This window comes from Peromyscus californicus, unplaced genomic scaffold (genome assembly GCF_007827085.1).
Source record: "Peromyscus californicus insignis strain IS unplaced genomic scaffold, ASM782708v3 Scaffold_6__1_contigs__length_162567912, whole genome shotgun sequence".
NCBI classification, from domain to species: Eukaryota; Metazoa; Chordata; class Mammalia; order Rodentia; family Cricetidae; genus Peromyscus; species Peromyscus californicus.
The window spans coordinates 61,751,457-61,775,553 of NW_026294584.1; the positions used below are offsets into that span (position 1 = coordinate 61,751,457).

A 24,097-nucleotide genomic window follows, 5' to 3' on the forward strand; every position below is an offset into this window, starting at 1 on the left:
TCTGTCTGTCTGTCTGTCTGTCTGGGTCTGAACCTATGTGTCTGGGTGTTTGTAGAGGTTTGGGTACATGAGTGCAGATGCCCCTGGTGGTCAGAAGAGGGGATTAGATAACCCGGAGCTGAATCACCATGAGGACCCGGAGGTGCCCACCATGGCTTCTCTGCAAGAGCAGTATGCACCCCTTAACCTCTCGGTGGTCTCTGCAGTCCCAGTTTTTCCTACTTTCTATCGAGCTTTCCACCTCTGGCACTCATCAACAGGCATGCTTGAGGGGTCACAGCTGGGGAAGGCAGGATGGAAGTGACCCCCTTTGGGCCAGTCTCAGGGACTCCTGAGGTGGAGTTAGGGTTAGCCTGTTTCTCTTTCCTCTAGAAGTGTCCCCTGGGGGAAGCAGCTCACACCACTATCACACTGTGGCCCAGAGGACCCATTCTCTAGGTCATACCCATCCAGAATCTTTCCACACTGAAGAGAGGGAATTTGACTTTCAAATTTTCTCATAAATTTATAATTATTTTTCTTCATTTTAAAAGTTATGACTAAAATGTTAAACCAAACCTAAAATTTGTCATTTTGGCTAACCTTCAATGTATAGATCAGAGACACTTAATACAGTCACAGTGTACAGCTGTCACCACTGTCCATTTCAATAAAAGTTCTCAACTTTCTAAACCAAAACTCTACTGATATGCAACACTGACCTGCAGTGATACATTGTTTATAATCTAAGAAATAAAACTTGGCTGAAGATCAGAGGACAGAGCCAGCCACAGAGTTAGCCACAGAGGTCAGGCAGTGGTGGCACACACCTTTAATCCTAGCACTCAGGAGGCAGAGGCAGAGATCCCTCTGAATTTCTGTGAGTTCAAGGCCACGCTGGGCTACATGAGATTAATCCAATCTAAAGGAGAAACATAGCCAGGCAATGTTGACACACACCTTTAATCCCAGCACTAGGAAGGTTGAGACCGGAAGTGATATGGCTGGGCAGAGAAAGGAATATAAGACAGGACGAGACAGGAACTCTGGTTCTTTTCAGGTGCTCTGTCAGGCTGAGGAGTTGGAGAGGTAAGAGGTGGTGGCTATGGCTTGCTCTGCTTCTCTGATCTTTTAGGCAAGTTTTAATTCTTACATTATAAAGAATATATCAACACAATGACCCCTGGCAAGTACCACTCTATTATTTTATTTTTAATCTTTGTGTGTACGGTGTGTGAGGTGTGGGAGTGTGGGTGTTCATGGCACATGGGTAGAGGTCGGAGGCAAGTCAGTCTTTACCTTCCACCTTGTTTGGGGTAAAATCTCTTTGTTATTTGCCATTGCTTACCCTAGAGAGCTTCCGGGAGTTCTCATGTCTCTGCTCCCCAGATCTCGCTGTAGGAACCCCGGGATTGCAGACACATGCTACTACACCTGGCTTGTTCACGTGGGCTCTGGAGATCTGAACACAAGCCTTTATGCTTGTCAGCAAGTGCTTCTTCACCCACTGGTCCACAGCCCTGCCTTCTGTTGCTATGGGTGACAACCGTGGGGGCTTCGGAGAAGCAGAAGGACACAGGATTTGTCCTTTTGAGACTGGCACATTTCCCTGAACATAATGTCCTCAGGGCTCACCCTGGCTGGAGCATGGGTCAGGATCTCCTCTATTGCAACTGTGTGGATACACCATAGTTTGCTTATCCAGGCATCCCCAGTGGACTCTGGTCATTAGTTCAATAAACATTCTTTGTGCCAATGATGAGGCAAGCATGGTATTTGCCGCTGGCCACATGATTGCTGTGGACACAGTAGAGCCTGGACCTCAGAGGGGAAGCACTACTGAGCAATCACGCAGAAAGAATGTTTCCTTCTTGTTTGAAGAAATAATTATTGCATAGATAGTTCTCCACTTATGTGACCCTGACCATTTTTTAAAATCCTTCCCATCTGTATAGACATGAACTAGTAAGTTGTGGGGAGAGTTGTGGAAAAGCTTGAAAACCACCGTGCATGGCCTGAGTCTTCTAGGGAAAAGCAGGTTTTAACTGCAGATCTGACAGCTCTGCTCGTCTCTGGCCATGTTGTTTCTGGTTCCAGAAGAAGCCAAGGCTGCAGAAGCGTCTCTGCGTGCTGGGAGGACAAAGATCCTGTACTTTGCCCATCCCCAGGGGCAATGACTCCAATGCCCAGGACAGGTGTCAGTGACACCATGTGTCTCTGACACATTTAGGCTCTTGACCCCCTTTCCTCTGGCTGTTGTTTATTATGAGCTCTACAAAGTTAAAACTTTTGTTTTGTTTTCTGAAACAGGGTCTCAGTGTGTACAGGCCTGCCTTCAATTCATTATATAGGCCAAAATGGCCTTAAAATCATTAGTCCTCTGCATTCGCTTCCTAGGTGCTAAGATTTGTCTAGTTACATTGGTTTTTTGTTGTTTGTTTTTTTCTTCCCTTTTTTTAGAAATAGAATCTCACGTAGCCCTGGCTGGCTGTGTAGCTAAGAATGGCCTTGAACTCTGATCATCCTCTCTCTGCCTTTTGAGAGCTGGGGTTATAATCATGCTCCACCATGCCTGCTTCATCCATTGCTGGGAACTGAACTCAAAGCTTTGTGCATGCCAGGTAAGCATTCCATAGCTAAGCTGCATCCCTACCCTAAACTGTATGTCCTAGAAACGTTCTTCAGTTTGTCACAGGGCTCTGTGAAAAATTCTGGAATGTGTAGTAAGGGAATAGGCTTCCATATCAGAGGACTATGGGAGGTGTCCCTACCTGCTGCCCAGAACTCCCTCAGCATCACAGGTGCTGTTTTTCTCACTGAGTATTTGACTACTGAGTTATTCGAGATCTCCCTCTTGTGGGCCATTAGTGAAGTAAAACACACCAGTTACTCTTAATAAATGTGATGAGTATTATAGGTGTGAATCAATTGTTGTGAACTCTGTAAATGATCAAGACCCTTAAATGTTTTTATTATGGGCTATTACTAACACAAAATGTGCATAGCATGTAATATAAAAACATGTCTATAAACCAGCTTTATCAAATCTTAACAGTTATCCTATATTTATTATTTTTATGTATTTATGCATTTCTGTATGCACATGTGCATGCCTCATTACCTATGTGGAGGTTAGAGGACGCTTACAGGATTCAATTCTCTCCTACTGTGCAGGTCCTGGGAATCTGAATCGGGTCATCAGGCTTGGTTGTAAGTGCCTTTACCTGTTGAGTTATCTCGCTGGCCCCATGTTTATTATAGATCTATTATCATACCACCTTCTACAGTTTGAATTTTATTCTGAGTTTGTATTTATTGCTTACATGCTTATTCTTAGACATCTACATACATGTGTGTCAATATAATACAAGCTATTATCTTACAGGCTTTCAATCTTCAGAAAAAAATTGCCATACTATACATTCTTTTGTAATCACTTTTCCCTTCAAATTACACTTCTGAAGTTTATTCCTGTGACTATTTCATTGCTTTTCCTCCAAGGTATGCATTCTACACATTTCCTAACAAGACTTTTGAATTTTTCAATTTTTAAGAGAAAGAGGTAATGAAAAAAATCAACAGAGCTGATCCACCATCTAAACCTCAACATCTATTTGAATTAAAGATAAGGGTGATGAGTACTTTCTGTCCTCCTACAGGAAGGATGTAGACCCACAGGCTGTGTATTAGACCTGTTCATGTTTACTTTACTTGAAAAGGAAATGACTTCAAAACAGAGCAGTCAGAACAAATTCTAAGAGAAAGTTAACCACTGTCACAGAAGTCCAGAGGAAGCCAATTCAGGACTTCAATTTTTTTAATTTTTTATAAGAGAAGAGAGATCCATAACTACTTAAGTCAAATGCACCTGACTGTGATAAAGATATACAACAGGACAAATGAATGGTTCAGAAGATAGGGAGAGACTCATCATTGCACGTGGCAGCCCAGAAATCAGTGGGGGAAACAATGAGCTATTTACAGGGTTTGGGAGGATGCTTCAACGGAGAGAGAAAACCCTCAACTCCAAAGGACTATTCCAACTAGACTGGAACATGAAAGACAAAACGGCAAGTTAATAGAATGAAATGTTGGCTAATTCTGTTGTGACTCAAGGTTAAGGAAAAAATTCTTAGATGAAATTTCAAAAGCACAAACTACAAGGCAAGGACCAACTTCATCAATAATTTTTATTGTGCCAAAATTAAAGACTTCTACTTGACCAAGGAGCCACTGACAAAGTAGCCAGGGAGAGGACAGAAGGAAAAAACTTTCAGTGTCCAAGGCTGACAAGGGAAAATGGGGAAAACTCAAGGATCTCCTATAAGTAAACAAGGAAAAGGCAATAACACAGGCTGGATATAGACTATGGTAGGATCCTTATCTAATGTGTATGGGCCTGGGCTCAATCCCTACTAACACACACACACACACACACACACACACACGGGGGGGGGGGGGGGGGACGACAGAGAGAGACAGAGAGAAGACAGAGAGAGACAGAGACAGAAACACCACAGTAAAGAAAAAAAGAAGAGATTCATCTATTCTCAGTTCACAGATGACACCCAAAGATGGTCAAACATGAAAGAAGCTTAGTTCCTCTAGAAATCAGAGATATGCAAATCAAGACCACATACCTTTGCATCTCCTTGAGGCTGGGCTCCTGCCATAGAAGCATGGAATAAGAAGCCTGGCTCAGGATAGTATGGGGAAGACTGCCAACAGCTTGGTGATAGGGGACAGGAGGGCTAGATAGGGGCACTTTCTTATTCTATATTATAAAGATACTCTTGTGCTCTATATTGTAGAAAGGAACCAACATGTGTAGGTCACTAATAGCATCTACATACTGTTATGTATGTTTGTTTGTTCTGAGTCAACCTCAGTCAACTCAGACGTCCCTGTAACAAGGCTGATCCAGCACCTAACTTGACTCAGTGTTTTAAGAAGTGCCAAGCCCATATCCACCGAAAGAGGGAAGAACGTAAGTAATGATAAGAAGGGAAGCCCAGATATCATAAGTCTCAGAAATGTGGATGACCACCTGAGCAAAGGGGCAAGAATGAGTTCCAGATGATTGCTGCCTCTCTAATCTGCCAGCCGGAGATGAAATGGAGACAGATTTCTGGGGTCGTAATCCAATGCAGCTCTCTGAATAAAGCAGTTTGAAGATTCAATTCCCGTCTCTGCTCATTATCATCTGTGACTGACAGGCAGCAGGTGCTCTGGGATCTCATCTGCTCAGAAGGATTTCCTTCCTCACAACCTGCATTTGGCAACTGGAAGATCAAATGAATGATTTTAAATCTAGAAAAAAGACAGGAAGTAGAGTAGAGTGAAAGAGCTGGGGGGCCTGGTGGTATCAGGAAGCAGAAGCTTCCAGAGAGTGCTGGGGTAGAGAGGAAACCAGGGGCACTCAAAGAACTGAGTCAGTGATGCTGGGGAGGGGCCAGAGGGCCCAGGGTGGACAGAAGCATTACCACTTCCTGGCCCCGGGCGGATTGAGGTCTTCTCTGTTGTTTTTGTTTTTCTGTAAATTTGCTGAATTTCCTTCCAAGAGCCCTACTGTTTCCTATCTCCATCCAGATTCTCCACTCCAGCCCTTGGCTTTATGAGCTCAGTGGACCAGGCACTCTCTGATAGACAATCATCAAAAGGCAGTGTCCCGAATATGGACTAGGGCTGGAACAGAGCAGGCCTTTAGCTTAAAGTTGAAAGGAAGTAGTCCATCCAAGCTTGGCATCACGTGCCTGTCATCCCAACACTCGGCTAAGACAGGAGGACCATGGATTCAAGACCAGTCTGAACTTTAAATGCAGACCCTGTTGGGCTGGAGAGATGGCTCAGCTGTTAAAGGCTAGGCTTACAACCAAAATATCAAAGACACCTTCAGACTTGCAATAGCTAAGATAGTTTGCCTCCTATCCCTCTTTCTCAGGATGATTCTGAGTATGTGTCACACCACAAGGACTAAGTTTAGAAGGCAAGATGGCCAGCACTCGGGAGGCAGAGCCAGGCGGATCTCTGTGAGTTCGAGGCCAACCTGGGCTACCAAGTGAGTTCCAGGAAAGGCGCAAAGCTACACAGAGAAACCCTGTCTCGAAAAACCAAAAAAAAAAAAAAAAAAAAAAAGGCAAGATGGGCAGGAAGTTCTGGAGAAAGATGCAGGGCATGAGGGAGGATCTGGGAGGCCCAACAGGCAGCCAGCTTAGACCAGATTCTAGCTTCTGAAAGACCAAAAGGAAGACACAGGGGTAAGAGAAGCGGGGAGAGGGAAGGAGGGGGAGGAGGGGGGAAGGAGGGGGATGAGGCAGCTCCCCTTGCTTGGTGATCCTTATCAGGCTTCTTGTATCTTTAACCCTGCTTGTTTGACCCAAGGCCTGACCTCCCCGGAGGCAGTCAGGCTGTCCAGAGTGGGGGTCTAGGAGGCCTAGTCAGTCAATGCTATGTGTGAGTGAGAGTCTTCACTGGGCTTTTAGTCATTAAGCTTAAATGATTAGAAAATTTAGAATATGAGGAAGCTAAGTATGGTGGATACACTTGTAATCCTAGACCTCGGGAGGTGAAGGGGGTTGAATCAGGAGTCCAAGGTCATCCTTAGATAGTAAGTTCAAGGTGAGACCCAATCTCAAAACAAACAAACAAACAAACAAACAAACAGTATGAAGAATACTCTTGGAAAGCCTCTTCCCTCATCTGCCTCCAGCTTCCTCCTGTGTGAAGTGACCACAGGTCAAGATGATTCTCCAAGGTCTCCTCCAGGTTGGATATTGTATTATTTTAAGAGAAAGCTGAGAAGATTTTAGAAAACTGAAAATGCAATTATTTTAGAAACATGTCAGCAGAAGGTGACAATCCATTTCAGCTTCCCTTGTGATTCCATTCCAGAAGACCTTTGGGGTTCATCTAAGTTTTATTTGGTCCTTTCCACTACAGCAGCTCCCACAGGCTAATAGCCTGTTTACTTTTTACAAATGTCATCAGGGATGATCCCAGAAACTTGCTTATCGTCTCCACCTACTTCCTTGCATCCATCTGGTTCTCAGAGTGCTGCCTGAAAAGATTACTCTTTGGCATGGAACTAAGCTATCATCAAAAGTCTTCAAGCAGACTGCCTCTCATTAAGTCACTGATATTCTGAGTGGATGACTGAGCCCTGGGGTCTACATGAGATGATCTCGAGCATCTCATGCCAGAACCAAAGTTTTCTGGGTTGTCATTAACTGCAGACAAAACTGCCTGTTCACTTGAGAAGCTACTGATTAACATCTACCCACCATAATTTTGGTATTAATTATCTAGGAGAACTGGCTTCATTTGTCCAAATCCATTCATGGGAATTAAATAAAAAAAAATGTATCTTGTGGGGTGGAGGAGCCAAGTGAAGTCCTGAGTCAATGTGTATTGTTTGACATGGGCATGGTCAATGCCTCAGTCTGATGGACATGGCAAATCCTTCCTCAGGTGAGGCTCAGAGATAGCAAAGCCTTCCTCTGGTCTGAGTGTGAATGTTGACAGTGTGCAGAAATGTTCACCATTGCGCTCTCTCTCTCTCTGTCTCTCTGTCTCTCTCTCCTAACTCCCAGAAGTTTGTAGTCTGATGACTGCTCCCCTACAGAGACTGCTCCTACTGAGGTTAGCTAAGCTTGCTGCCTTGTTCATCTGTAAGTGCAATAACCTGTCTCTCAGTTCAGTTATATATAATAAACACGCTGAGCTTCTGTGCCTTGCCTTCTCCATTGGAGAGCCTAGGACACCTAGTCCCAGTCGTGTGTGTGTGTGTGTGTGTGTGTGTGTGTGTGTGTGTGTGTGTGTGTGTGTGTGTGTGATTTCTTCGTTCTGTTGTCCCTAGTCAGAGTTCTAGAATATAAACCATGCAAGCACATAACATCTTGGCACTCCCTATAAGCCCTATGAGGTGGAAAGGTGTAACTTTCCCTTTTTCTTCTCTTCTGTCTTCTTTCAGATGCTGGCTAACACTCAAGTTTCTTCCCTAGTACTCTGGCCTTTTCTACTCTTCCTCTAAGGCTCCCTCTGCAAGCATGTGTCTCTTGTCTGTCATGTAGCTGGCATCCACGCTTAATTCGAATGGCATGACTCTCTTTTCTCGCCTAAGAATTTATAATAAACTTCTCCCTGAAACAAACAAATGAACAAATCCATGAAAAGAAAAAAAAGTTTTTTGTTTCATTAAAAAAAAAAAAGCCTTTCCCCTGCAGTCATGGCTTGAGCATGACTACAGACTTTTTTCTGTATTTAGGGAAGAGCGAATCTCACCACTCAGTACCAAGTGCCATTAGTTAGTTCAACGAGATAGCACAGAGAAGGTACTTAAAGATAAAAACACTCCTACCTTCAAATGGTCATGCCTCACCATTGTGTACAAACTCTCTTGCCTTGCCCTAAGGGTTGCAGTCTACGTCCGATGAACAGAGTCTAGTTTCAGAGAGAAGCAATCACTACACGGTCTCTCAAAGTCCTCCTTCTTGGGTATCGCACTAGTGACTTTTTTCAGTGTAATGACCAAATGCCGGACAAGAAGCAATCTGATGGAGGAATGGCTGGGGCTTGGGGTTTGAGGGCGTAGTCGCTCATGGTGGGGAAGGCAGTGTGGCAGGAGGCTGTGGCAGTGGGAGTGTTAAGCTGCTTGTTCACATCTCTCCAGACCAGGGCAGGGCAGGAAGTTAGGTCAGGAGTGACCATAAGCCTCAGTGCCCACCCACCGGAGATCCACTTGCTCTAGCCAGGTCCACCTCCCAAAGGTTTCACAGTCTCCCCAAACGGCACCACCAACTGGGGACCAAGTGTTCAAACATGAGCCCATAGAAGATGTTTTACTTCTAAACCATAGCAAACACTCTTCATCTATCCAAACTCAGGAGCTGCAGAAGTGGAAGGACTTATTTAGTTCTTAGGAGCTGCAGTTTGGAAAGAGTCCCATGGCTCTGAATTGGTGTTCTGAATTACTGAATGGAGAGAAGGAGCAAGGGCTATGTGGTGGCTGAAGTATGAATAGAACAAAAATGTCCACACAGCAGAAGTCCAACAACCTCCTGACGTGCATCTCATCCAGTTGTTCCAGTTACCAAAGTGTGGAGGTGAGCAAAGTTCACATTTCCCTCAGCAGCATCACGTTCCACTCAGGAGCCCTGCAAAATTCCACTGGCATCCAAAGTCCACTTTGCAAATCAGTAATGGCTTTCTTTGGTTTGGCTTCTTTCTGCCTGACATCTACCACTATACTCTCTTTCCCATCCCCACCCAACCCAGGCATGGGCCCACTCTTGAAGACAGGCAGCCATTCATGTCAGGGAATGCCTTTCATGTTACATCCTTGAATGTGAGTTTCCTGAGATAACAGCCACTTCTGCAGGAAAGGGTCACTATACAGTTAGAGGGGAAAGACCACCTGTATGACCAGATCCCAAACGATGGGTGACAACAGAAAGTTTGAATGGTTGGATGACCAGCGTGGATAGAAAATGGATTCTCCATAGAGTTTTATTCCAAATATTTTATTACTATTTTATGTGTATGGGTGTTTTAGCTACATGTGTATATTTACAACATGCATGTGCCTAGCACCCACAGAAGCCAAAAGAGGATACCAGATACCCTGGAATTGGAGTTACAGATGGTTATGAACCACCATATGAGTGCTGAGAGTCAAACCCAGGTCCTCTAAAGGAGCAGACAGTGCTCTTAACCACTGAACCATCTCTCCATCCCCTCCATGGAGTTTTTAAGTAAGGAAGAGCACAGGTTGGTGCTGGCCACTAGCATTTGGGGGAACTTGAAGGTGAGAAGGAAAACTGAGAACACAAGGAGATCAAGCCTTTGTCTTTGAAGCAATGCATCAGACAGAATCAGAACTTTTGCAGAGGTGGACCAAGCCGGGCTGATTGGAAGGAGCCTGAACTAAGACATTGATTGATTGTTAACATTTTTTAAATATTTATTTTTATTTATGTGTATGTATGCCATGTGTGCAGGTGTCTTTGGAGGCCAGAATGGGAGAGCATCAGATCTACTGGAGCTGGAGTTAAGACAGTTGTGAACTGCCTGACATGGGTGCTGAGAACATAACTTGGGTCCTCTAGAAGAGCAGTAAGCAAAAACTGATGAACCATCTCTCCAGTACTGCCCCCCAATGCGTAGGCACACGCACACGCACACACGCACGCACACACGCACACACACACACACACACACAGCACACACACACACACACTTACTTTTGTTGTTGCTGAGACAGGGTCTCACAATTTAATCAGACTGGCTTCAAACTCACAGAGAGCCACATTGCCTATCTCCTGAGAGCTGAGATTAAAGGTGTGCACCACCATTCCTGCATGATGCCTCCCCCGCAACACACACACTTTGAAACAGGGTCCAATGTAGCTTATGCTGACCTCAAACACACTATGCAGTTAGTCAACTATAACTCTGGACTTCTAATCCTCATGACTCTATCTCCTGCACGCTGGGAAACTAGGTGTGCACTACCACACCCACTCCACCTCTGTGGGAAAGATTTACTACATAATTGGACTTACTTTGTATTAGAGTTGGCCAACATTTTATCCCATAGACACAGAGTAAGTGTTCCCGTGGGCTGAGTGGAGGAGGTCGGTTTACAGACAGGGAGGGGTTGAAGAGGGCAGCAGCAAAGACAAACAGAACAAGTTCATTATTTCAGTTATCTTCTTCGTAAGATGGGGGTGGGGAAGAGAACAATAAGAAAATAACTGCTGAAGGCCAAGTTACTTTTTGGGTAAGGATGGAGACAGATCTCAGGTGAATCAACTCTGGTGACAGCTTGGTCTTGGGTTTCTGGCGCTGGAAGTAACAGAACGATCAGTTCCACACTGTTTGACCACCGAGTTTGGTGTCTTACTGTGGCAGCCTTAGCAGGGTATCCACCAACAAAACAACTGGTTGTTATACAAAACAAAAGTAAAGCTCATGTCTCATGCTGCTATTTGGTTATGCCACAATAGACAAAGTAACAGTGCATGAAGAAACTTTGAACTCCAAAGATTGACAAAAAAGGGACACGTGGGAACTTTCTGGGCTCTATATTTTAAAAGGAATTTACATAGGTATATGCATGTATGCTTCTGAGAACTACAAGACCAAATAGAGATATGTATTAAGAAATATACTGCCAGGAATCAGCTGTGCATGCAGTTGTAGGGACTGGTGAGGCAAATCTGAAATCTGTAGGCCAGTTTATGGAAGGACTGTTAATAAATTAGTTTCCTCTCAAAAAATTAAACAGCATTACTACATGCAATTCTACTCATAGTCATATATTCAAAAGAGTTGAAACCACATGTTCACCAAAAAATGTATGCATGAATATTCATAGCAGCTTTATTTATTAAGGCCCAAACACAAGTGACATAAATACTTCCCAACTGAAAAACTGATGACTACATTGTAGTATTTGTATACAACAGTTACTCAGCCATAAAAGGGAATGAGGTGCTGATTCATGCTTCAATGTGGACTAACCTTGAAAAGGTGATGATGAGCCAGTGAGATGATCAGTGGATAAACATAATTGTAATTGTCACCAAGTCTGACAACCTGACTCCAACCCCCAGGACCCACGTGGTGGAAGAAGAGAACTGACTTCTGACCAACATTATGGCACATGCGAATAAACAGACAGTTATAATTTTTAAAAACACATTATGTAAGTGAAAGCAGCCACACAAAAACGCTATATATTGTATGACTCATTACCCAGAGAAGGCAAATCCCCACAGCCAGAAAGTGGAGCAGCCGCTGGCAGTTAGTGGCTGCCAGAGGTGCAGCTTTGTGAGCGGGTTCAGAGGATCTGAGTGCAGTTCTTGGCGCTTGCAGGGGAGGCACTTTACCAGCTGAGAGGTCTCTCTGGCCCAAGACTGCTACTTCTTATGGAGCCTCTTTCTGAACTCATGAAAATACTGCAAAGTTTGCCATGTTCGCAGGACTCTTGTGAATATTCTGAAATCTACTGCTCTGCTTTGAGGGTGAGTTTTGTGCTGTGTAAGTTATCCTCCCAACACAAGTCCTGTCTCTTGTCCTTGAACTACTCTGGTGCCTTGCCTTTTTCTCAGAAAGACTTTACTTATTAACCCAAACCAGAAGCTGGGTGGACTTTTCCCCATTAATTCTTTGAGAATATTTGAAGTGTGAAAACCTTGAGCAGTCCATGAGTATCATGATGCCTTCACCAAGTCAAGAGTAGTACCAAACAGCCCATCCTTCGCCACACACCTACGGCACTCTCACCCCAGAGGTAACCATTTCTCTGACTGCTCTCACTATAGATCAGTTTGGTACCTTCTTCAATGTCATGGCAACAGCATCATGCATCCTGAGTCTTGGTATGATGCTGTGTCTGAGGTGCATTCCTGCTATCATACACACCCATAGCTTGTCTATTTCCACTGCTGTCTCATAGTCCAATGCATAAGAATAGTACAACTATCCATTCCACTCATTTTCTTCCTTTTGTGACAGGGTCTCTCAATCTTCTATGTAATCAAAAATGATCTTGAGTTTCCGGTCCTCCTGCTTCCACCTCTGCTGGGATTATGAGCCTGTGCCATTGTGCCTGGTTTCTGTGTTGCTGGGATAGAACCAAGGACTTCATGCTTGTTAGGTAGGCACTCTGTCAACTGAGCTATATCCACAGGCCCTATCCTTTCCACTCTTGGTGGGCTTTTGCATAATTCCCAGTTTAGGGATACTGAGAATAAAAATGCCTTTTTTTTCATAGCTATGGATCAAATTGCATGCTAGGAAAACACTACTATTGAGCTACATCTCTAATCCCTAAGCTGTGTGTGTGCACACACATGTATTTTAAGGATATATGTGTACAGTCAGGTATGGATGCACATGTGTGCATGTATGTGTATATGAAGGTTGGTGTGTGGTGTCTTCACCATTCTCCACCTTTTTTTTTTTTTTTTTTTTTTTTGAGGCAAGGTTTCTCACTGAACCTGGAGCTTACCAATTTAGGTAGATTGTCTGGGTAGCAAGTCCCCAGGATTCTCCTGCCTCTGCCTCTCCTATGCTAGGGTCTCAGGCATGCACTGCCATGACTGGTTTTTACCTGCATGCTAGGGTTTCAAACTCAGATCCTCATGTTTGTGAGGCAGGCAGTTTCCCAAATGAGCCATTCCTCAGCTCATTCAAATATTCTTCACATTAATATCACTGCTAAATGACAGAGAAGCACCTTCCCATCCAGCCTGTGCAAACGAATGTGGTGGTATTGTGTTCCCCAAAATATTGTGCACCCTAGTAAACTTATCTGGGGTCAGAGAACAGAAGAGCCACTAGATATAGAAGCCAGAAAATGGTGGCACACAAGCCTTTAATCCTATCACTTGGAAGGCAGAGATCCATCCAGATCTCTGTGAGTTTAAAGCCACACTGGAAACAGGCATGGTGACTCATGCCTTTAATCCCAAGAAGTGAGCCTTTAATCCCAGGAAGTGATGGCAGGAAGCAGAAAGGTATTTAAGGTGTGAGGACGAGGAGCTAGAACCTGGTTAAGATTTTAGGCTTTTGAGCAGCACAGTTCAGCTGAGATTCATTCTGGATGAGGACTCGGAGGCATCCAGTCTGAGGAAACAGGATCAGCTGAGGAATTGGCCAGGTGAGGTGGCTGTGGCTTGTTCTGCTTCTCTGATCTTCCAGCATTCGCCCCAATACCTGGCTCCAGGTTTGTTTTTATTAATAAAACGATCTAAGTTTTGTGCTACAAATGAGCATCCAGATTTATGCTGGGGGTCATCAAGGACTTCATGCACGCTCCAGAGAAGTGTCTAAAAAGGCCCAGCACACCCTTCTTCTAGTGAGCTGACACAGGTGTGTGCTTCCAATCCAACCACCAAGTCATCCTTTTGGGGGAGGGGTCTGATCCACTCAGACTCCTGAAGAAGGAATTTCACAAGTCTGGCTGACCTTGTGTACTGCCATCTAAATGTTGAGCAACAGAGAGTCAAAATTAAAGGCGTTCAGTTGGCCCCTGATCTCCTATTTCAGTTTCTTGAGGTATTCTGGAGGACAGCTGTTTTTTTACTCTTCTTTCACAAGAGCTAACATGAGGCCAAGCCTCCATCCCCCTCAGCGTTGACCTTGACTCTCACGAGCCTTTCTGTCTCCTCAGCTGAGGCGAGGACATTCAGCCAGTAGTTATGCTAGGCCTCTTGGACTCCAGCTTCCTGGGTTCCAACTGCTTGCTAGGCTTCCTGACAGGGGCCTCTGGGAGCCAACAATGCCCTGTGTGATGTCACTGGGTTCTGAGAGGCAGCCTGTGGTGGCATGTTAAACACTCTGCTACTGTAAGCAACCCAGCACGATCCAGCACCATCTAGAAAAAGTACATCTTTCCATCATTCACAGACCTGATTTCACTTATGACTCTGCTTGGCAAATGACTTGCTTTCGAAGCTGCCAGAGTGGTAACCTCATTGACAAGTAAGGAGAAAAGGGAACAAAGGGATAAGGATAAGGGATAAGGGAACAAAGGTACTCAGGAAGTCCGGGCACCTAGATCAAGGAGAGCAGTAATCTACTGGACCTGGGTTAACACAGACTCTAGGGAGCAGTACTGAGGTGAACTGATTACCACAGAGAAGGTGGTCACCAGTCTGGCTATGCCTCACTTCTGGAAGAAAGATACTGTGTAGGCTCCAGCTCCTAAAAAAAGGGAATCTGTGATATACTTGTGTGTGCTCTTAACATTTATTTTAAAAAATTAATGGAGGGAAAAGCCTTTAAAGTATGAGGTTATAGGTTCTGTCTATAGATCAGTATCAGGAAGATAAAGCATTATTATAAAGTATTATTATTATTTTCAGAAAAATTAGTCATGACATCAATCAAAAGCAAGGTCATGCTCTCCTGATTCTAAGATCTCACATTTATGTGGGGAGGGGATGTGTGCCCACATGTATCTTTACATTGATGTCTTTCCAATGACTTCATCGTATTTTTAAATTTTTTTACATTTGTTTTGAAGGGAGTTAGGGTTTATTTTAGCTTATCGTTTGAGGGCTAGAATCCTTCCTAAAGGCAAAAGCAGGACAGCACAGTGGCAGAGATGGAGGTGGCTGGGCATCTGGCGTTTGCAGCCAAGAAGTAGAATGAACTCCTATGTTCAAGCTTTTCCTCTCTTATTCACCTGGGCCCCGGCCAATGGAATGGTGTCCCTATATTTAGGGTGATGTTTCCACCTCAGTGAAGCTAATCTAGATAATCCCTCATGACAACACTGAGAGGCTTCTCTCTCCAGTGACCCTAGATCCTGTAGAGTTGACAACAGTAACCACTACAGGAAAGGGAACTCTGGCAAGGCCCCTTTAATAAAGTATGCTGATAGCTGGGTAGTGGGGGCTCGCGTCTTTAATCCCAGCACCTGAAGGCAGAGACAGGTGGATCTCTGTGAGTTCGCAACCAGCCTGGTCTACAGAGTGAGTTCCAGGACAGCCAGGGCTACACAAAGAAACCCTATCTGGAAAAAAATCAAGCCAAACCAAATAAATAAAAAATGAAAAAATAAGGTATGCTGATAAGGTCTGGGATGGATATTCTCATTTTATAATCGTTGGTTGGGGAAAGTTTCACTACATACACATACACGCACACATTAATTCTTTGACAGCTTCCTGTATGTACGTGATGGGTTTTAGTTAGTTTCCCTTCCAGTATCCTCTTCCATCCTCCCTTCCCTCCTGTTGAAACCCTCTTCTTTGTAACACGTTTCTGTCCTCCTCACAAATCTATCTTGTGTGTGTCACCCACTGAGTTTAATTATGCTGCCTGGATGAGCACGAGTGGAAGACTCTTCACTGGAGCATGGACAGCTAACTCCCTTGTTTCCTGAGACAAGGCTCACGGAGCCTGCAGCTCACTGACTGGCTAGACTGCCTTTCTCTCTCCAACTCTGGTATTGGTATTGCAAGTGCATGCTGCTGTACCCAGCCTTTTTCTTTCTTTTCTTTTTCTTTTAAGATTTATTTTATGTGTGTGATTGTTTTACCTGAATGTATGCATATTAATTATGCCCAGTGCCCTAAGAGGCCAGAAGAGGGCGTCAGATCCCCCTTGCACTGAAATTACAGATGACTGTGAGTCGTAGTGTGGGTACTGGGAACCAAATCCAGGTCCTCAGCAAGAGCAGCCAGTGCTCCTAGTGAGCCAGAGCTCCAGTCCTGATGCACCTGGGTTTTGGGCGGGGTGCCAGGGACTGAGCCTGAGGTTTCATGCTCACAAAGCGTGCACTTGACCTGTTAAGCCATCTCCCTAGCCCTAAGTGTGTGAGTGTGAGTGTGTGTGTGTTTATGAATTCAGGTGTACATGCCATGGCAGGTGTATGAAGGCCAGAAGGCAATGTGAGGTGTTAGTCCTTGCCTTCAACCTTGTTTGGTACAGTCTTTTTGTGTCCACCACTGCATATGCTGGCCTAGATGAGTTCCCCCATTTCTGCCTCCCCTCTTCGACAGGTGCACTGAGATTACATGTGTGCAGTACAGTGTCCAGCTTTACATGGGTTCTAAGGATTCAAACTCAGGCCTCATGCTTGAACAGCAAGTGCTCTGCACACTGAGCTAGCTCTTCAGCCTGTCTTACATTGTAAAGCTTTATGATTTTGTGGTATTTATACGTGTGTGTGTGTGTGTGTGTGTGTGTGTGTGTGTGTGTGTGTGTGTACATGTTTGTATTCTCCTTTTGCTTTTTCCTTGTTGGCATTTATAATTCACATGTATCCCCACTGAAGGAGGAGGAAGAAGAGGAGGAGGAGGAGGAGGAGGAGGAGGAGGAGGAGGAGGAGGAGGAGGAGGAAGAAGAAAAGAACATGGAAAGTGCTTTTCTGAGTTATTTGATATCTACAAACATGTTTATTCTGCTCTTGATTAGGTTTTGACTAGTTGTAAAATCTTGGATTGATATTATCTAATTATGAATTTGTAGGCATTCTCTAGAATCTTTCTGAATTTAGTGTTGCCACTGAGAAGTTTGATGTCATCCTCCATGAAGGTCAGCTCTCCTGAGACATTCCCATCTGCTGCACCGGCCAATCTGTGTTCTTTGTTGATGTGATCATCTCCTCCCCTCCACTTCTTCCACAGCTTTCTGGAATTCCTTGCTAGTTAGATGCTACTGTAAGAATGTCCAATCCCAGGGCTGGAGAGATGGCTCAGAGGTTAAGAGCATAGACTATTCTTTCAGAGGCCCTGCGTTCAATTCCCAGCAACCACATGGCAGCTCATAACATCTGTAATGAGATCTGATGCCCTCTTCTGGCCTGCAGGCAAACATGCAGACAGAAAATTGTGTACATAATAAACAAATAAATCTTTAAAAAAAAAAAAAAAGCATGTCCGTCCTGAGATTGTCCCTTACTCTGTCATTTTGCTGTACTTTCCAGAAAACCCCTTCTATTTTTCAATCTTCTGCTGATTTTGCTAACTGTGACAGGCACAATTTAAATTTCAACTGTCCCTTTTTCTTCTCTGTTGTCCTTTTTCTAATTCTTTGAGTGTGCTTTCCTTGATTTCTCAGTTTCAGTATTTTGCAAGTTTCAGGTTGTTCCTCTTTTGTGGCTCTCCACACATTTTTTTTTTTCCCTTTCTGAAAGTTTTCCTCAAATGCCTTGGTCAATCCTTGGCATATGCATCAGTCCACATGGGCAAGCAGAACAAAACATCACAGAGTGTCTGGCTAACACTAGGAATTTATTTTCTCACAGCTAGAAGTACAAGGTCGAGGCATTGGCAGGGTGGGCTCCACGTAAAGCCTCTCTTCTTGACTCACAAATGGCCCCCTTCTTGACCAACCCTCACATGTCCTTTTCTCTGCACATGTTTCCTGGCTATCTTCTAAGGTCACCAGTCCTACAGGATCAGGACCCATCCTATGAGCTCATTTCATCTTAATCACTTCCCTAAAGGAGGTTAAAATTAAAAGATTAAAAATGACCTCTTTCACAAAAATGGTCACATTGTGGTTAATGATTTGACATGATTTTGGAGAGTTGTGATTCAGTCCATATCAGCATTCCATTCCAATTGAAAAGCAGGACAAAAAAGCTATTGGACAGTCTGAGTATTGGAGCAGGTATCTGCAGAGGAACTAGCATTTGTGGAAAGCTCTACAACAGTGGTTTTCAACCTATGGGTCACAGCCCCTTTGGGGGTTGCATATCAGATGTCCTGCATACATTACAATTCATGAACAGTAATTCAATTATAGTTATGTGTTATGTGTTAAGTGTTATGGAAGGTTGAGAACCACTGACCTAGAGCCTCAGCATATTAGTCTTCCCCTGGGCCCATCTCCTTTTAGAGCAGCTCTCCCATGGGCTGTGCCTCTGTAGTTCATTGATCCTGCCTGGACTTTCCTGTGCACTGGGGTGAAAGCACCCCTCTTCTGGTTACAAGTGCATGGACTTGCCAAGGCCCTGCTCACTCCTACCCTGAGCTGCTCAAGCAGCCGCTCAACCTGCTTCTGCTTCATAGCCCTCGCACTTCCAACTCAGGCTGTGATCGCCTGTCTCCTTCCAAAATGTGAGCTCACGGCCAATAACCTTGTCTTGAAAGTACTGTGAAAATCTCATCTGCCTTGGCTCTGGATGTGGTTCAGTTGGTAGACTTTTTCTAGCATGCTTTTTCTAGTACTGGGTTTGGTCCCCAGTACCATATAAAACCAGGCATGGTAACCCATTCCTGTAATCTCAGCACTCAGAAGAATCAAAAGCTCAAGGTCATCCTTGGCTACAAAGTGAGTTTGAGGCCAACCTGAACTACATGAGACCCTGTCTAAAACAAAACAAAAATAACAAAAAACCTTACTTGTATTTATGCCCCCAACCTACAATAACAAAAGTGTTTAGCTTTGTTTTTATTCACAGTTGAGTCAAAAAGACGATACAGACACACGCATGGGAGACCACTGCCATTGAAAGAAATCTCTTAATATACAGTAGTATCATAAATGCTCCATGTGCATCACCAGGTTCTGCTGATCTGAGTCTGCCACATGTGCTGCAGGACTTCTCAGAAGCCAGCACTAAGAATGCAGCAGGTTCTGCATTTTCCTCTTGGCAGGCTGGAGCTGCTGGACACTGTGTACATCATCTGCTCACAGGTCTCCCCAAGCATCTACTGCATATGAGTGACCATAAGCAGGAACACTATTCATCATGTTCTGCAAAACACACTATGCCCTGCTTCTCTCTCTCTCTCTCTCTCTCTCTCTCTCTCTCTCTCTCTCTCTCTCTCTCTCTCTCTCTCTCTCTCTGTCCGTCCACATGGGAGGTGCACATGCATGTGAGTACTCATGTGTATTGAGGCCTGAGGTCAACGCTGGGTATCATTCCCTGACACTTTCCTCGTTTATCCTTTGAAACAGGGCCTCTCACTGAACCTGAAGTTCAGTAATTTGTCTAGGCTAGCTGGCCAGTGAGCTTCAGGGTCGCTTCCTGCTCCTCACTATGGGTTCAAAATCTGCTGCTGACAGCTCTAGCTGATTGATTTCACCATTGGACAGCCTCATTTTAGCAATTCTGCTGAGAAAAGCTTTAGTTGTATTTGACTGGGAATGTCAATGTCACTATGGAGACATTCAGGATAGGCGTTCATATCCATCCATCACTGGTTAGAACCCAAACCACTCAGTCCATTTATGGTCCCCTCAGCAGTGGACCACCGTGCTCATGTCTCTCTTCAGCATACAACATGGCATGCTTTTACATTTCAGTCTGACTGGTGTCTGGTCAGAGTTTTAGAGAGCTACACTATCTCTCCAAGTGGGCTGGGCAGGCATAAGAGATGGATAATGCTCTTTTGTGTTATCTCCTTCTCTCCTTGAGCTCCCCACTCAGTGGTAGGGCAAAGAAGACTTTAAATTATGCTGCCTGTTTCATACTGACCCATCCGGATGCTGATCCTATGGATATATGTGGGAAGAATTTTTGTGACAGCAAAGAGATAAACTTTATATATTCTAAAAGTATCAAAGTGATTGTTTTTAAAACACTGAAAACAGAATTTTAGCCACATGGATGATTCAAACACCACTAAGTTATCTAATACAGCTTCTCTTACAATGATCTTGTTTAGGAAAATTGGAATTTAAAAATGTGCACTCCACAATGAAGACTATCATAGCTCAGTGTTTATTATGTGGATCCATGGCCTTCGGGCTCTGGACTGCTCTGTTAATGGCATATTTTCACTACAATCAAGAGAATAAACCACTGAAGAAAACCCAGGAACCTATCAAGGCTAGCTCACTTGGAAAAAATGTGTACCAGCAAAACCATGACTTAAAGGAAACTCCCAAACAGAAAGTTATTCATGGTAAGTCTGATGCAGATGAACCTGGAAAACCAAAATTATGCCCAGGAAGAAACTGATTTGTTTCTATTAACTACTTTCAACATATCACAGATTCAGTATTTGGAAGAGTAAAAGAACGCCCTCCTTAGGCCAATATTTCATATATGGATATATTATACACAGAATTCAACGGGGTATATACACATGCATGTACCACCTCAATTTCTCATTTTTATGTAATCTTCTATATTGGCCTCAGGCAGCTTTCTGTTTTCCACAGAATGAATTTCAACAGGTGCAACAGAAATGTCACCACTGGTCCTTCCCCATCTATCAACCTCAAGGGCAGCTGTTGCCTGAACCCACCAGTGTCTTCCACATCCTCTGCACGCTGCCGTACGGCCGTTCTGGCATTGCATAGTTTAACATATCTGGAGATAGTCTATGTCAATATCCTCTTGGAATTTGCTCTCCCCCAACACTCACTGTTGGAAGATTTGTGTTTATGTTTACACAGGTGATGGTCTGGTTTAAGAAAATAAGCCCCCAAAGATGAAGAGAACAATAAAGAGATAATAAATGGCTTACAAGTCAGATCTGTGTCCTGGGCTCTGCATTGCTCTGGGGCACTGCTGACAGCATCATGGAAGAGTAAGACATAGAATGGCCCCTCTGCAGCATCCCTACCCTGATCTCACACTATACCCTGCCCCCTGCTTTCTCTCTTCTCCTTCTGTAGCTCCTGCAATACAGAGTTAGCTCTTCAGTTATGTCATGGGTCCCTGAGAATCTTTTTCTTTCTAGTTCATCTCTCTCTTGTTCACACCACACCAATCCGATTGACCTGACCTCAAGTTCCCAGGCTCTGCCCTCTGTGGAGTTTAACCACTACTTAGAGTTGCCCTGAGTCTACTTAGATTACTGTAATCACCATTCCTATCATTTCCTTTCCATCCCTTAGCTGAGCTCTCCCTTTTCTGTCTGCTTCTGATGCTGCTGCAGTGATGCTCACTCAGTGTTAGCATCTATCGGTTGTCCTTTTGAATTCCATTTGGGACTTTCTCAGTTTTTGGTATGACATTTTCTATTTCATCCTGGACATTAAAAATATTGTGAGACACTTTAGCATGATTTCAAGCAGGTCTCCTTCACTGAGGTGTAGTACAACTAGAAGCAAAAATGGATTGTGGTGTCTGCCTGTCACTCACAAAAGCCAGTGAGCAAAGACAGAGATTGAATCTTAATACTTCACTTTATTCAGGCACCAGCAATCTGAGAGAGAGAGAGGATTAGTAGTCTAAAGGTCTGTCTTCCATTACATCTCTACCCAACAAATCATGGAGGTGGGCAGGGACAGAGGCCGCCAGTCACTTGGAGCTCAGTCGTGCCATTCTGGTTAAGGTGGGCCACACTTTTGAATTAGTTTTACACCTGTTTCTCACTGTCACCTCTTTCATTCTTCCCTCATTCTGTGGATGTCTGGGCTCAAGCAAACAATGGATGTAGTTAGTTGCTCTAGTATCAATCTTGTACTCCTCCAGGGGCATCTGGCCTAGCACAGAGTTACCTCAGAACAAACAGACCATAAACAGTGTGTCAGCACTGATTCCCTTCTGCAATATTGAGTGTAAGTGTGCCATTCAGTATAGAACGTGAGAATGCTCCTATTGGTCCTTTCTGTCCTCTATTAGAAGGAACAGGTAAGGATGTGGTTCTATCATCCTTCGTGCCAGAAGCCCCTCCCTGCCCCATCTGCCCAAAGCACTATGTGCACACCATCTTGTGGTAGACAGGTGATGTAAGAATTCAGGTCACTTTTGTTTCCACTTAAATGGATCGGTGACTTTCATACCCTTGTCACTGGGCACAGTGTCAGCCAGTCCTGTCTCTCCTCCCCTCCTTGTGCCCCACTGACACCAGGGTTAAAAGGCTCTAGTCCTCCAGTCCTCACTGCCACCAGGTTCAAAGAAATCAACTATTGTGGTTCACACTGTTTAGCTCCCCACTGGGTCTCATGAGAGAGAAGGGGGAAACAGACTGCCACCTGGCTCTCCCCTGCCCCATCGTGCTGTCACGGGGGCTGGAGGCTCAACAATCCACTGACAACACATCAGGGAGACTCAGCATCACCAGTTTCCACCAGGTGAGGCCCTAAACTCCTCCCCGGCACTCTCCCTGCACCACCCAGGAGGGTGATAGAGACCACTGCATGCTGCTGACCAGTGGAAGATTCGGCGCTGCTTGGCCGCACGGACACCACCAGGTGGGGCAAGAGGGATCCTGCTGTTTGCTTCCTCAGGGTGAGGGTGAGGTGAAAGGTCTCCAGGCAAGTTTTGCAAAGTTTTGGGTTTTTTTTTTCTTCTTCTTGTTTTTTTTTTTTTTTTTTTTTTTGTTTTTTTTTTTTTTTGTTTTTCGAGACAGGGTTTCTCTGTGTAGCTTTGCGCCTTTCCTGGGACTCACTTGGTAGCCCAGGCTGGCCTCGTACTCACAGAGATCCACCTGCCTCTGCCTCCCGAATGCTGGGATTAAAGGCGTGCGCCACCACCGCCCGGCCTTCTTCTTGTTTTTAGGCTACCCGTTTCCCCAGCTCTTTCTTGGGTTAGAGAGAATGAGTTTATTCTCTTGGAAGTTTGCTAATGATGTTTTATCTGTGACTACTTGTGTTTCACCCCTGTGTGGCATTTATGGAGTGTGTGTGTGTGTGTGTGTGTGTGTGTGTGTGTGTGTGTGTGTGTGACCATTCCTTGGACTGACTACAAAGGAAAAAGTAAGCAAGTTGAACACACTGCCCTCTGCTCACTGACTGCAGATGCCATGTGACTGACTGCTTTAGGTCCTTGCCACCACAGCGCCTTCCCCTCTATAAGGGACTTCTCCTAGAACCACGTGTCAAAATAACCCCTCACTTCAACAACAGGAAAAGTGATTGCTGCAGCACGATTAGGGCCAAGTGTCAACACTTAACTATGAGGTCTGCTTTGGTTATGCAAATGCTCTGGGCTTTCACCTTTAACTTTGTCGCCTGGGGGTAGTTTAGAGCCCAAGAAAAGGACTGTTTCAGAAAAATTCAAGACAGCGCTGCTCTGTTACTTGCATCAGTGTCACAGCAGTAGTAAGCTTTTACTTACGTGACTCAAATGACCTTTTCTTGCAGATAAGATTGACTTTTTAGAGCCAGAATTTCACCAAGAATTTGAGCAATATGGACTTAATGCTGTTATCAGTAGAAGACTGGGCATCGTGAGAGAGGTGCCAGATTCCAGGGATAAAATGTATGTTCTTCCACTAACCAAACTTTAATTTTAGCATATTAGAAATCTTGTAGTACAAATTCCTTAGGACTTTAAGTCAGGCAATGTCAAGATCCTGATGTTTATGGTGTGAAGACCACCTTCCCCCCTTGGCAGAATGTGTTGTAGAGGTTTTTAAGAGTTAAATAAATCCCTTGAAAGTTTTTACTCAGTCACAAGTGAGGGCTTCTGGCCAAAGCATTAATTCCCAATAGAAAATGCTTTGGATATCTGCTTATCTTTTTCTTCATAGTCTGCTTCATTTTCATTGTGTCTGCAGTTATCTGTGTTTATCGTGGTAAAATGCATATAAAATTGCTGTTAACGATTTTCTAGTGGACAATTCAGCGACATTATGCACAGCCACAGTGGTGAGCAACCACAGCACCATCGGAACTGAAACTTTGCACCCCTCCTCTCCCCCAATCAACTTAGAGCGTCTATGAATTTGACCACCCCAGAGGCCTGTCTATGAAT

The 24,097-nt window shown here is 44.4% G+C and overlaps 2 protein-coding genes across 2 annotated transcripts in view; one reads left to right on the top strand and one right to left on the bottom strand.

Annotated features, from left to right (window-relative positions):
- Prkag2 (protein kinase AMP-activated non-catalytic subunit gamma 2) overlaps positions 1-24,097 on the bottom strand; it is a 393,524-nt gene that overhangs the window by 330,079 nt on the left and 39,348 nt on the right. The window lies entirely within an intron of this gene.
- The window catches only part of Galntl5 (polypeptide N-acetylgalactosaminyltransferase like 5), a 44,447-nt gene continuing 37,767 nt past the window's right edge, over positions 17,418-24,097 (top strand). Inside the window, exons 1-2 of the mRNA XM_052719497.1 lie at positions 17,418-20,351; positions 23,485-23,602. Coding sequence (XP_052575457.1) covers positions 20,144-20,351; positions 23,485-23,602 — 326 coding nt within the window. The 5' untranslated portion in view covers positions 17,418-20,143. The remainder of the gene's footprint in view (positions 20,352-23,484; positions 23,603-24,097) is intronic.